Below are 15,484 nucleotides of genomic sequence, written 5' to 3'. Positions count from 1 at the left end.
ATGACTACTTCTCTGATACTTTAGGTCAAGTTGCACAAGCGCCTAATGGAAACCTGTTAAGGAAATAAGAAGTAAAATCTAAAAGTGATCTTGAGAAATCCCTTAAAATCTTGAAGCAAACTGCTAACGCCGACATCACAGAAAATAAATACGTATCTCACTTATTGCGTGACAAACTGCGAGACAACACGTCGCGTCAACTCAACACTAACCTGATGAATCATGATCATTCCATCTCCAAAAATTTTTGGGGATATGTCAAAAGGATCTTCAACAGAAAAGACGAGATCTTCCCTTCGTTTTCCATGAACGAGTGCTTTGATTACTTTACAAGAACTCTCTCGTCTGTAAATCCGACTAAAGTTTACAATCTTCCAAGCTGGATACCTACTTTATCAGAATCCGTAATTCCGTTTAACCTTGAACCTCCAACATATCAACAGATCTCAAATGTGATAAGAAAAATGAAGGCGTCTGGTTCTCCTTGTCCCCTAGATCAACTGTCAATAATTTGTTTCAAACGATGTCCTTTTCTCCGCACTTACTTATCTGAAATCATACGCACAGCTTGGTCTACTGGCTCCGTCCCAAGCGAATGCAAGCGAGCCTGCACAATCGTTACCCATAAAAAGGAAGACACCAATGACCCTGCTAACTTTTGTCCTGTTACTTTACAATCTGTGCCTTTAAAGGTTTTGACCTCGTGTCTTCGTAATGCCATTTTCAACTTCCTCGCCGCTAACAACTACATTGAACAGGAAATTAAAAAAGGCTTTACACCAGGTCTTTCTGGAGTTTTTTAGCATACTGCTCAAATGGCTGATATCATTAACAAAGCTCGTGCCAAACAGCGTTCACTCGTCATTACTCTTTTGGATCTTAAAAACGCTTTTGGTGAAGTTCATCACAACTTGATCCAAACCGCTCCTGATTACCACCACATTCCCGATCATATTAAATCACTGGTGATAAGTCTTTACACGGACTTCACAACCTCTATTCTTACAAATGAATTTTGCACTCCGTTTATATCTGTCAGTCGTGGTGTACTCCAAGGTGATTGCCTTAGCCCACTTCTCTTTAACTTGTGTTTTAATACGTTTCTACAGCATATTAAATCTGAAAAATACCGCCAGTTTGGCTTTTCCCTCGAGTTCTTAAATCCCATTCACTGAATTCAGTTCGCCGACGATGCCGCTGTCATAAGCGGTCAAGAATCAGAAAATCAACACCTAATTAATCGCTTCATATTATGGTGTAATTGGTCGAAGATGACGATCAGAGTTGACAAATGTTCTACTTTTGGAATACCGAAACTGTGCACTAAATCTGTCCAATATTTACCCAAGCTGTTGATCAATGGAGTTCTAATTCCCTGTGTGGAAATGGGTGAATCATTTCGTTGCTTAGGCCGCTTCTTTGACCTCAACATGTATAATAACCAACACAAATCTGAATTGTCTTCTCTTGTACAAATCTTGATAAAAGTCATCGATATAAAGCCACTGCATCCTAAACACAAACTTCTTCTGTACAGCCGCTATGTCCTATCGAAGTTTTCATGGCATTTCACCATAGCAAATATATCCAAAACGTGGATAACGCAACATCTCCACTCTGTATTGAATGGCTACATCCGAAAATGGCTTGATATTCCGATATCTGGAACACTGAGCAATGTTTTCCTAAAAAGCAATAAATTTGGTCTTAATATTTTTCCTCCCTCTATCAAATTTACTCAGTGCCACTCAGTTCTCCGAAATTCATTAAAAGAGTCCCCAAATGATTCCTTGAAAGCTCTCTGGAAATCGTCAAGCTGTGACACTAATATTCAATATAATGTGTACAAATCCACTAAGGAAGTTCTTAAGGATTTCCGTTCTAATCGAGAGGATAAACTGCAACACCACCTAACATCTCAAGCTTTCTTCTTCTTAAATATTATCCAGTTTTCATTGTCATCTGTTAATTCTATTTGGTCAGTGGCCCAGTCCCATCTACCGAAGAACATTTACAACTTTACCATCCGCTACATCAACAACTCTCTTCCTACACGTAAGAATTTGGTAAGATGGGGATTATCACAAAGTCCCAATTGTTCCTTTTACCTTAATCCTGAGTCACTCCTTCATGTTGTCGCTGGTTGTCAACAATGCCTTAATCGCTTTACCTGGAGAAACGACTCAATCCTTAACTTCATTGCCAAGTCCCTTCAACCTGTAATTAATGTTAGCTCCTCAATCTATGCAGATGTTACTGGTTTTCTAAATCCCTCAATAATAACTGGTGAAAATTATCGCCCAGATCTTCTTTTCCTGACCCAGTCCAAGTGCCTATATGTTCTAGAATTAACAGTTGGTTTCGAATCTAACTTGTACAACAATGCAGTACGTAAAAAAGAAAAACATCGGAATTTGATTAACGAAATGAGTAGAAGTTTCAGGTGTGTGAAATTTGTAAATCTCTCCATGAGCTCCCTTGGCGTATTCTCAGATGAGTGCCCTACGTTCTTAGGCATGATGAATGACATAGGCATTGCCAAAAAGCGGCAACTTTACATAATCAAGAAAATGATAAATATAGCTATTAGGGCAACATATTACGTCTTTTTTTTTATAGAAATAGGAATTGTGACAACCCAGATTTAATGAAATTTTGATTTTTGTGTGTGTTGAATAAGCCAATCTCGAGCAGCATTTGTAAATTGCCTATACGAAGTGAGATTTATAATTGTACATTTCAAAACACAAATAAAGTTTCCATTATTATCCTCATCTCCGGCGTTCTATGTGCAGCCGTTCGGTTTCTTTTCTCGATTTGGCTGCTCTCCTCCTCGTGTAGCACGAACGTAGCGCTTGCTGAATCTCCGAAATTTTAGTAAACTGAGAAACTATTTTTCCTTTACTCCACTTCAGTTTGGAATATTTGATTACCTATCATCATGATTTATTCCGCTAATTTTAACTGTGCCGTCCATAGACCTGACATCTATCTCATTGCACGTGCAGATAACAAATGTCATCATACGTATGATGCACGATCCTCGCAGTAGATAGCGATATCTATGCAATAGCGAAAATCAGACCTGAAAAAAATCAGGCCTGTACGGGACTCGAACCACTGACCTCTGCGATACTAGTGCAGCGCTCTACCAATTGAGCTAACAAGCCAACTGGGAGCAGGCCGTTAAGTTGATTCGTAATAAACCCGTGAAAGTGATAAATGAGATACAATGAATATATGAAGTTCAGATATTTTGAACTGCGGTATTAGATACGCATGATGCACGATCCTACGTATAGATACGTATGATGCAGGATCGTGCATCATACGTATCTAATACCGCAGTTCAAAATATATGAACTTCATATATTCATTGTATCTCATTTATCACTTTCACGGGTTTATTACGAATCAAATTAACGACCTGCTCCCAGTTGGCTTGTTAGCTCAATTGGTAGAGCGCTGCACTAGTATCGCAGAGGTCAGTGGTTCGAGTCCCGTACAGGCCTGATTTTTTTTTCAGGTCTGATTTTCGCTATTGTATAAATAGCGCTATCTACTGCGAGGATCGTGCATCATACGTATCTAATACCGCAGTTCAAAATATATGAACTTCATATATTCATTATATATCAAATGTCATCATGCCCACCGGGTTTATTAAAGTGTTGTTTTTACTATAAATGAAGAGTTATTTCTTACTAACAATTTTAGAGCTGAATTTAACTTTTATTTCAAAAGTAAAAATTCATGATGTGAGCTTGTTTTCTTTTAAATTTGTCCTGAATATAAAAACGTGATCGGTATCATTATGATAAAGAGGAAAAAAATATATCACAGAGAAAAACAAAGACTCACGGGAAACTAATTTTGGTTCCGAGGCGGCAATAGCAGAGCACTCGTCTTTATTCTGTTTCACTTTTTTGACATTAAGTCTTAAGTGGACAGAGCATAGTGTCTTTAAGAAAGCGACTAGGAAGATCTGATCAATAGCTTAAGGGCTACAATTATTATAATGATGAAGACTTTAATTCCTTGTGACATGACAAGATATCATACTGGGTTGGATAAATAAAATAGCATATTTTCATCCATGCACAAAATTCTAACTTAGTTTGTGTGTACTACTAGGGGAAAGTATATCTACACAAACACTTTCTACTTCAACAAGACCATACCAAACGGGTAGAAAATTGTCCTATTTTCTAAAAATACTCCATATTTATGGCTTTTCTCTAAATCAAAAAAAAGTAATTGAATGGAAGGAGAGTTTTGCAGCCATAATTTCAAGCATGCCTGTATTTCCTAAAACTTTCAGTTTTTGAAAATTTGTACTTTACTGCTCAGTATTAACGCCGATGGTCCTCTTGCCTCAGCTAATTAAACCTTAATTTCTATATCTTTTTGTTCAACCTCTATTCAGAGGCGAGTGGGGTTAGTTGTTATAATCTTAGCTCTGGCCTTACAAGTGCAGACGATAAGTTTCTTCTTTCGATCTGTCCCGTCTTCCCGCCTGGTCTCTTCTTGGTGTATAACACAAACGTAGCGCCTACCGAATCTCAGTACCTTTAAAGAGGTTACAAGCAGTTTATTCTTGCGCAAAATTGCAGAATACTACACTTGCATTGGATGAATGAAACTACATGTTGGAATCACGGGATGAAATCCAAACTGAATTCGTTACAGTGCCCAATTTACATTATCTACTAGGTTCATAAAACCAAATTGTGTAATCAAAAATGAGTTTCAATATCTTCTTGTTTAAACTCCCCTTGCAGGTGAGTTAGACTGACTGAAATTATTCTCAGTTCTATCTCCAGCGTTGCAGGTGCAGCCGTTCGGTTTCTTTTTTGGATTCGTTCCGTCTGTACGTTTGCTATCCACTTCCTCCAGCGAAAAGGTAACACTTGCTGAAACTCAGGAATTCTCAGTGCATATACAACTGGATCGACAAAAGAGTTCGAATGTTTGAAAATGTTCACCATCAAATAAAACTTCCATGGTATTGTTGTCTATGTTAGATGTTTTAAAACGTTCATGATAGCTAAGGGAAGCCAACACAGTAAAACTAGCATGGATACAATGGATAAAAACTATAAACTCTTTCTTAAGCGTTTCCTTCGCAGAGCTCTGTTTTGATGCTGTGAGGTAACTCTTTCGTTATCATCATTATCACCAATCGTATTCATGCCTCGTGGTACATAAGGTCTTCAAAGAGCTTTTCCACTCCTCTCGATTGGTTGCTGCTGTCCGCACCTCCTCCCACGACCTCCAACCTGACTCTTGCCTTTCTTTCTCTACTGTACGTCTCCAAGTTGTTTTTGCTCTTCTCCTTCCCTTTTTACCTTCTGGCGCCCAGCTCATACCAACATTGCAATCATTATTAAGATCTTTCCTAAGAATATGACCAATCATTTTCCATCGACGAGACATCACTTCCGCACTCAGTGGCTTCATGCATGCCCATTCCGGTAGCTATTTGGTGGTGACATTGTCTTGCTATCGGATTCGGAGGATCCTTCGTAGGCACCTATTACGGAATACATTCACTGCTTTATCATATCCTTTGCTCATCTTCCATGTCTCAAATCCATAGAGTAACACTGGCACTACTAGAGTTTTCTACAGCCTCAGTTTTGTATTCCTCAAGACGTTATTAGCGATCCAGATCTTCTTTAGTTTGTTAAAGGCACCTCTGGCTTTTGATAACCTGTTCTTCAAATCCTTCATACCACCACCTTCTCTACAAACTTTGGCCCCCAAGTACACGAACTCATCGACCTCAGGTAACTCTCTAGTGTTGAAGATTTCTCTAGATACCGATATTGCACACACATACGATGATCGTTGGACCCAACAGGAGAAGGGCATAGACATACAAATCAGGTTCCAACAAACTAAAACCCTATGACAGAGTAAGCATTGAAGACAGCAGGACAGCGAATATCCAAAATATGAAAACAGCGATGAAGTATGTTCTGGTTGACAATGATCGGTGGTTAAACGGTCAATATACGGCATAAAATCTTTCACGGGATATGATGGCTGCAGATAAAATTGTGCCGAACGCAAGAATGGCATCGATGTATGTGAAGACCAGATAAAAGCAGTGCCTCGCTGTCCAAAGCTGATATTCTCCTCCAACCCAATAAATGTAAAAGGGTACGGAGTAGGCTCATAACATCATATCAGCGAACGTCGTATTCATAACTAGAACTAAACTTTTCCTACGAAGTGGTTTGGTAAGATAACAAGAGTGAGCAAGTTTCCTACAACGATCAGGACAGAAGATAACATGAAGGCGCCGCACAATGCAATGCCTTCAGCCTTGAAAGAAAAATGTTTTCCGAATTTACAAATATTTTTCAGGCTTTCGTTCACTGCCGACGTATCAACCATTGTAAACTTATAACTAAATAATTTGAGGTAAACGATTTTATTGCAAAAAGACGAAATTCTTAAAGGAGATGAGCTCAGGCCTTTGCACCGACACGAATCAACAACAGGTAAAAGTTATTTGATAACTTTATTCAAGTAATTTCTGTAGTCGAGGTAAACAATGTCCCAAATTAATTCCGTTGATCAAACAAACGGTATCAACCACTCATTCATTTTCCTCTAAAATTTTAAAACTCAGCAAGGTTTAACAACTTTTTTGCTTGGTTCAAAACTTCTTTACGAGCTGACTAGGGCGTTATTAGTTCACAATAAGGCATAGTCCTCATTTGAATGAGAATTGTAATAGCTCTTCAGGATAACATGTTCTGGACACATGACACTTGATGCCATATCCAATTTCTATTTTATGCATTAAACAGTCGTTCTACATCGTTGAATACACGTGATTCATGAAAATAAGAGAGGGAAATACCAATAAATTTTTATCTCAAGCAAAGTACATTAACATCATTCATTCGTTCGAGGAAACTTTGGGTCTTCTTCTTCTTGGATCTTAAAAGTATTTATTATAAATTTATGTTTGAGGCTGAAGTAGCTTTCATACGGGCTGAGCTCGCGTGCAGGTGTTTTCCGTGTCCAGTACTCGTAATATAAAATGCGTTTTAAAATTGTCTTTGATCTAAGAACATGATCCTTATTTTTATGATTCAACTGCGCCTCAAAAGAAATTAAAAACGAACTAAGGGTGGATTAAGTTTTCTTTCAAGGCAGTGTGACCGTTTAGTACCTCCCCTCTTAGATTTCATTTCTTTGAATAGTATCTTGTGGAGTTTTGAAAGCGTGCCTTCTATAAGCAGACAATTAGGAAGGTCTGGAAGCCTAACATAGGGGTGTAACTTTGAGCAATGACACTAGCACCACAAAGAGTTTTATTCTTATGTAAATTGGCAACATTGTACACTTACAGAGGATAAATGAAATAGCATGATCGAGTCCCTCGATGAGATCCAAACTTAACTTTCTGCAAATTCGGACCCATTCTTTGACTTTTATTCTCTGCCGACGTTCAATCATCATAAACTTATAACTGAAAGATTTACGGTGAACAGTGTCTTTTTTTTTTTGTAAAAGAAGTGACGTTTCAAAGGAGGAGAGCGCAAAGTTTTACAACTTGAAATAAGATCAGGTGAAAAATTATTATTATTTCATGGTAATTTTTTCGAGGTAGTCATGTTGTCGAGATAGGAAAAACATTTTTAGCTAATGCAGTGCCACGTAGAACCCTTCATGTCACGATATGGGCCTGTTCATCAAATAACGTGACAACTGTTGATGTTTTCTGTTAACACATGTTAGAACTGAAAAGTTGTCTGATTAGGTTACCAAATACTTCCCACCTGGATCAAATTTCTTTACAAGCGAGGGCGTTAACATTTTACAGAGAGACGAAGACCTCGTGTGTTTCGTGTATTTCCTTCTACTTGAATCTTAAATTTTTTTTTTGGAACAGAGGGGCTACTAGCGTTGTTTTTTTTCAAATGTTGTATAAATTAAAACGCTTATAATGATCAAGGGAGGCCAACATAGTAAAGCAAGTAAGTGTAAAAAAAGAAGGGTCTGTTAAGTGTCTGCTTCGCGACGCTCTTTTTCGCTGTCGTACGTAATGCAACACTTTTAAGTTGAAATGTTCTCTAGACTCCTATGTTACACTCGGACACATATGATGATTGTTAGACTTAAAAGAACAGGAAAAGCTAGATACAAAGCAGATTTACACGAACTAAAAACGATAGCAAAGTTGATATGGTTCACTGCAAGACGACGGAGTTCCAGAGTATGAAATTGTGATGCGTTATGTTTTGATAGATAATGATGCTTTACTAGGCTCCATGCCGGATACGGTTTAACGTAACTCTCTAGCATGCAGGTGACAGCAACTTCATAAGACTCCTCCATCCAGTCGAGAAAAACTTTAACTGACTTGGGCTTGAATGAAAGTCATTGTTTTGATAAAGAAAAACTATTTTCCTATTCTCCACTTTATTTGGAACATTTTATTGCCTATAAACGCGATTTGTTCCGCTAATTTTAACTATGTCGTCCATAGACCTGAAATTCTCTCTCATTACACCTGCAGATAACAAATGTCATCATAGCCACTGGGTTTATCAGTGTCATTTTCATTTTAAACGAAGAGTTATTTCTTACTAACATCTTTAGAGCTGAATTTCACTTTTATTTCAGAAGAAAACATTCGTGATGAGGACTTGTTTCATTTAAAATTGTTCTTGATATAAAAACCTGATCGGTATCAAAGCTTTCCTTTGATGTCTAGTTTGTTATGTTTTTCATGAAACCAGCGCACGTACGAATTTTTTCCCGAAGGGTACTTGCAAAGGTGGACTGAAAAACGACAGCAAAGTCGACATTGTGCACAGAAAGACGACGGAGTTCCAAAGTATGAAATGGTGATGCGGTACGTTTTTGTTGATAATGATACTTTGCTGGTCTCCATGCCGGATACAGTGAAATCGCGGGCACGGTGAAATCACGGCCACGGCCAAAACTGAAAACTATCTTAATTTTCAATTTTTACGTAGCTATTAACGAGTTTTCAAAGGTTTCGGGTCTTATTTTTCAAAGTACCACGGAATTACGGAAATGTTTGAGAAAATCGATTTCGTGCTCTCCATGGCCAAAAATAGCTTTACTATAAGCAAAATGAGCATTCGCAAGAACGTCCTCGCGTCTTTGGTGAAAGACAGAACATCGAAAATTAATGATCCACGTCAAAAGTAGAAGTATTAAGTACTAACCTCCCGGTTAGCTCAATTGGTTAGAGCGCTGGACTGTTGTGCGGGAGGTCGTGGTCGATGGTTCGAGCCCCGGCCGGACCAACACTCAAGGTCTTAAAATAACTGAGGAGAATGCGCTACCTTTCTATGATATCAAGAAATGGATAGAAATTCTAGTCTTCTCGGATAAGGACGAATAAACCGTAGGCCCCGTCTCCTGGATCTAGTAATTAGTTAATTTGGTTAGGCAGGGGACGTTAAAGAACCCACTCATGAGATTACTGTGATGTGGTCTGGCCTGTTTACTGGGAATTGGGGGGAGGGGGCATCTTCAAATAAGTTTCCTTCGATTGTTTGTAAACTGCTGATGCAGTCCGGCCAAAGTCCCCCGAAAAGTGTTGGGATGCGCATTTGATCATATCCACATGTTAATTTGCGCAATATAAGTATTAAATTATTATTATTACTATTATTATTATTATTATCATTATTATTTATTAATGCCTGTTTTTTGGTTGTTGGGTATACTTCTCCCAACGAAAAGCACAATCTTTAAAGTGTATATGACACGAAATTTTTTCTCTTGTTTCTTCTTGTTGGATATCTATAGAAAACATTTCGTAGCTTTAAAAGTGCTGGAAAAATGTAAAAGGCAGTTTTTTTTGGTTTCAAAATAAGCCAATTTCCCTTCAAATTTGTCCTGGAGACTAGAACCTAGTTTATCGCCGTCTAAATTATTCGTAACGTCACATTGTGTACCTTTGCCGCGAAGGTCTGTTGCCACTAAGAGGATTCTGTAGCATTTCGTAGTAGATAGTGCATTCAAAGGCAAAGATGTCCAGTGATTCAATGCGACGCAGCGTTTTCCTCCTATCGGTTTCTTTCCCTATTCCGCCATATTTGATGTTGCATTGAGGTACACAATGCGACGTCGCGTTACGATATCACGTGCGATTTTGGTCGCGCGATGACCGTGACAAATTTGAAGGCAAATTGCGCGTATTTTGAAAGCAAAAAAAGATGCTTTTAGATTTTTCCAGCACTTTTAAAGCTTCGAAACGTTTTCTATAGATATTCAACTACAAGAAACAAGATAAAAATATATCACGTCATAAGCACTTTAATGGCGATTTGACAATAGCCTGAGTAATCATAGTTTTACCGTTTAATTACAAACTGAAATTTCGATATGTGGCTATTCCCCAGTTGGGTTCATCTTGTGGCTATTAAGTGCCTAAGTGCTCTTCTTTCAAGAAATATAATGATTGGTTTGGGTTTTTTCGCGAGTGCTTTATAAAAAGCCATCAAAATCTGAATATTTTAGTGAGAATTTACACTAATTAGCATATTGCTGCTGTTGATAGACTTAGCGTATCTTACGGAAAAGCATACAGGTGGCAGGAAGTTCATAACACTTCTCCATCCAGTCGAGAAAAAATTAGCTGACATGGGCTTGAATGAAAGTCAGAGTTTTGATAAAGAGAAACTATTTTGCTATTCTCCACTTCGGTTGGAATATTTTTATTGCCTATAAACACGATTTATTGCGCTAAATTTAACAGTGACGTCTATAGACCTGACATCTACCTCACTACATGTGCAGATAACAAATGTCAACATGGACACCGGATTTATCAAAGCGTCGTTTTCACTTTAAACGAAGGGTTATTTTTTTAGTAACATTTTTAGAGCTGAATTTAACTTTTACTTCAGAAGAAAACATTCGTGATGAGAATTTGTTTTATTTTTAAATTTTTCCTTGATATATAAACGTGATCGGTATCATTATGATAAAGAGGAAATTACATGTAAACTATATTCAAAAGAAAAACATAAACAAACGGGAAACTAATTTTAGTTCCGAGGTAGCGATAGCTGAATAGTCTTCTTTATTCCTTTTCGCTTTTTTAAAGAATGTCCTAGGCGGACAAAGCATAGTCTTCTTAAGAAGGCGACTTAGAAGGTCTTACCAATACCTTTAAAGCTACAATTATCCTAATGATGAAGAGTTTAAATCGTTTGTGACATGACAAGATATTATACAGTTTTGGATAGATAAAATAACACATTTTCATATACTTGCATAAAATTCAGACCTAATTTATGTGTATCGCTTGGGGAAAGTATCTCTGAAAAGAAATGTTTCTACTTCAACAAAACCACAACAGACAGATAGAAAATTGTCCTATTTTCTAACAATACTCCATATTTATGGCTTTTCTTTGAATTAAAACAAAGAAATTGGATGAAAGAAGAGCTTTGCAGCCATCAATAAGCTTCTATTTCTAAAGTTTTCAATTTTGAAAATTTGTACTTCACTACTATAACACAAACGTAGCGCGTACCGAAACTCAGTACTTCTGAATAGGCTACAAGGAGTTTTATTCTTGTGGAAGACTGTAGGATACTACACTTACATAGGATAAATGAAACTACATGTTTGAATCCCTGGATGAGATCCAAACTTAACTCCTTACGGTGCCCAGTTTACATTATAAACTCAGTTTATAACACCAAATTGTCTGATCAAAAACAAGTTTCCATATCTTCTTGTTTAAGCTCTTCTTTAAGCGGGATTCCGTGGAACGATTCTTAGGTCTATCTCTGGCGTTCCAGGTGCAGCCGTTCGGTTTGTTTTCTCGATTTTTCCGTCTGTATGGTTGCTATCCTCTTCCTACAGCACGAACGCAACGCTTGCTGAGACTCAGGAATTCTTAATGCATACAGAATTGGATTGAATAAAGAGTTTGAATAATTTAAAATGTTCACCATGAAATAAATCTTCCATGGTATTGTGGTCTCTGTTAGATAGATTAAAATGTTCATGATAACTAAGGGAAGCCAACATAATAAAGCTAGCATGGATACAAAAAGTAAAGTCTTTGTTAAGCGTTTCCTTCGCAGAGCTCTGTTTTGATGCTGTGAGGTAACACTTTCGTGTTGAAACTTTACCCAGATCCCGATGTTGCAGACACATACGATGGTTGTTAGATCCAACATGAGAAGGACATGGATGCACAAAACAGGTTCCAATAAATTAAAAGTGGGTGAGAGAGTAAGCATTGAGGACAGCAAGACAGCGAGTGTCCAAAGTACGAAAATAGCGATGTGGTATGTTCTGGCGGACAGTGATCCGTGGTTAGACGGCCAGTATACTGCGTAAAATCTCTCACAGGATATGAAGGCTACTGATAGATACGAGCCCAACACAAGAATGGAATCGATGCATTTAAAGACTAAATTGTAGCCGTATCTTGCTGTCCAAAGCTGATAGTCTCCTCCAACAGAATAAATGTAAAAGGGTATGGAGTAGGCTCCTAACATCAGATCAGCGAACGCCATGTTCCTAACTAGAAATAAACTTTTCCTGCGAATTTGTTTGGTAACTGCAAAGATAACAAGAGTGAGCGAGTTTCCTGCAATGATCAGGACAGACGATAACATGGAGGCGCTGCACAATGCGATGCCTTCTGCCTTGGAAGGAAAATTTTTTGCGTATTCGGACGCATTTTTCAGGCTTTCGCTCACTGCTGACGTTTCAATCATTGTAAACTTGTAACTGAATAATTTGAGGTAAACAGTTGTATCGGAGAAAGACGAAAATTTTCAGAGGAGAAGAGCTCAGGCCTCTGCAACAACACGAATCAACAACAGATGAAAAGTTATTTGATAATATTATTCAAGGAGTTCCTGAGGTCGAGGTAAACGATATCATAATAATAACAAAAATCATCCATTTTTTATTAGGCGCAAATTAACATCTGAATATGATCGAATGCGCCTTACCACTATAACTACCTGTAATAATTACAATAAAGTATACTTAAGAATACCTATAGTTTATACTCTAAAATTTATCAAACTAAATATAACAGGCAAAAGCCTTCCTAAATAAATAAGTCTTTATATTGTTCATTTAAAAACCAAAACGTTATCCATGTCTCTGACACTTGCAGGTGGACTGTTCCACAGTGCAGGGGCAGCTATTTGGAATGATCTGTCACCCAGAGTAGGACGGCGCAAGTTGATATTTTACTTTAAAAGTTAAAACTAAGATTTTCAACTCGATACGGTTTGCAACGGGTAGCCAATGCAAACAAAATAAGACTTGTGTAATATTATTAAACCTTGGAGTTGAGCATACGAGCCGGGCAGCACTATATATTTTGAATACGTTTTAACTTACTCACGTATACCGCAGGAACTTTATAAAGAAGACTATTGAAATAATCTAAGCGGCCTATAAAAATGGAGTTAACAAGCGTTTGTGTGGCATCAGTTTTTAGGTACTTTCTGATCGGCCTTAGATCACTTGTAGCTATGAAAAGACGCAGCTTTATATATCTTATTTATGTGTAGTATAGTACTCTGGTTCTGGTGAAACCATGATCCCAAGTTCCTAACTTAAGTTATAGGAGCTATAATGCTCTCACCGATACTAAGACCATTAATGTTCACTTTAGCCAGTTGCCTATAATCATGAACTCCGTCTTATTATCATTCAATCGTAGTTTGTCCTTGATCATCCACGATCGTATAGCCTGTATACATTGGGTGCTCCATTGCCTCAACTGCATCGTTTTGCGAACAAGCCGAGTCAGTATTGAATGACAGATACAACTAAGTATCGTCTGCGTATGCGTGCGATTGTGGTTGATAGTTCTTAATAACCTAAAAAAGCTTACTCGCATAGATGATGAACAGCAATGGACCTAGGCATGATCTCTGAGGAACGCCGCATTGCAAATTGAGCTTCTCCGATAAATTATGGTCAAAAGACACTCATTGCAATCTGTTGAGAAGGCAGGATGTAAACCACTGCATGCAATGCCGATGCCCTAACTCCAAAGCTCGTACTGAGGCGATTCAATAAAACTCCATGGCCAACTGTGTCAAACGCTGAACTCAATCTGGTAATACTAGGTCTAAGAAATTATACCCGTCCAGGTTCAACTCCGCTCTTACAGCAGCATCATCCTCCTTAAGCCAAGTTTCCATTGCTGCGTATAGGTCAGCTTTGCAATCGCATAGGTACTCCATAAGCACCGTTGACTTAGTCCTCTCTGACCTGGCGTTAAAAAACTCAGGAAAATGGACCCAGCCGGCGAGGACTTAAATACAAAGGGCGTCCAGGACATTGTACGTACTTAAGGTTCAGGGAGTTACGTGTCGATCTCTTTTCTAGCCTCGTGTCAGCACGCATCGTCAACATTGTTGGTATTTGGCTGCGATCCACCGGACCAGGATTTAACTTGAAAATTAGTTCACTGCTTGACGTGAAATGGAATGTCGCGAACGAATTTGCGTAATAGGCACATGGCTGCCTGTGTCTTCTAATCCTCGGTCTGCGTTTGTCGACCTACTGTCGCACCTCAGACAAACAAACGTCAGGCAAATCTATGGTACTGTAGTTAACGCGTTGTATTCCTGATAACAATAGATAATTACATCCGTTGTCAGGAAATCAAACGGATAGTAAATCTATGGCATTGTAGTTAACACATAGCCGTCCGGAAAACAATAACGGTAACTGCATCCATTGTTGGCAAGGCAAACAGCGTTCGCTAGATTTCCAAAATACAGCGATGGCGAATCCATATGATATCCTTTTCTCGGACCACAGACGATCTTGGCAGACCACAGCAACCACAGTTACTCGATATTGAGTTAGGAAATATCACAATAAATGTCCGTTGATTAAAAGAAACGGTAACAGCTGCTCATTCATTTATCTGCAAAGTTTTACGACTTGGTAAACAACTTTCTTGCCTGCCTCAAAACTTCTTCACAAGCCGACTAAGGGGTTATCATTTCACAATAAGGGATAATCTTAGTTTGAATGAGAAGTGTAATAACTCTTCAGGATAACTTATCCTGGACAGATGACACTTGATGCCATATTCAACTTCTAATTTTTCAACAATACCATAGAAGTTTTATTTCATGGGTAATATCTTAAATTATAAAAACTCTTTTGTCAATCCAGTCGTGTATGTACTGAGAAAAGAGGACCACAGGCGTTGATACTGAGTAATTAGATTCATTAGAAGAGCCATAAATATGGAATATTGTCAGATAATGAATAATTTTCTACCCGTTCGTTAAGATTTTGTTGCAGTAGAGCCTTTTTGTTTGGAGATATTTCCCTTATTAGTTGTACACAAAAATTATATCTGAATTTCATGAAAGGATGAAAATATACTATTTATTTATCCTACACTGTATCATATCTTGACATGACACAAACGAATTAAAATCTTTATCAATATAATAACTGTAGCCCTAAA

At 38.0% G+C, this 15,484-nt stretch overlaps 1 protein-coding gene and 1 pseudogene across 1 annotated transcript; both read right to left on the bottom strand.

Annotated features, from left to right (window-relative positions):
* Window positions 1-5,908: 5,908 nt before the first annotated feature.
* On the bottom strand, window positions 5,909-6,402 carry LOC148739270 (uncharacterized; annotated as a pseudogene).
* Window positions 6,403-10,919: 4,517 nt separating this feature from the next.
* On the bottom strand, window positions 10,920-14,211 carry LOC148739269 (trace amine-associated receptor 4-like). Its single transcript, XM_088751294.1, has one exon. The coding sequence runs from the start codon at window positions 12,741-12,743 to the stop codon at window positions 11,796-11,798; it is 948 nt and encodes a 315-aa protein (XP_088607420.1). The 5' UTR covers window positions 12,744-14,211; the 3' UTR covers window positions 10,920-11,795.
* Window positions 14,212-15,484: the final 1,273 nt, after the last annotated feature.

Source organism: Stylophora pistillata, chromosome 2, assembly GCF_964205215.1.
Source record: "Stylophora pistillata chromosome 2, jaStyPist1.2, whole genome shotgun sequence".
Lineage (NCBI taxonomy): Eukaryota > Metazoa > Cnidaria > Anthozoa > Scleractinia > Pocilloporidae > Stylophora > Stylophora pistillata.
This window is presented reverse-complemented; position numbering and strand designations above follow the sequence as displayed.

What these genes read in the sequence shown, in the direction of transcription:
- LOC148739269 (XM_088751294.1), bottom strand. Translation starts at nt 12,743, where the DNA reads ATGATTGAAACGTCAGCAGTGAGCGAAAGCCTGAAAAATGCGTCCGAA.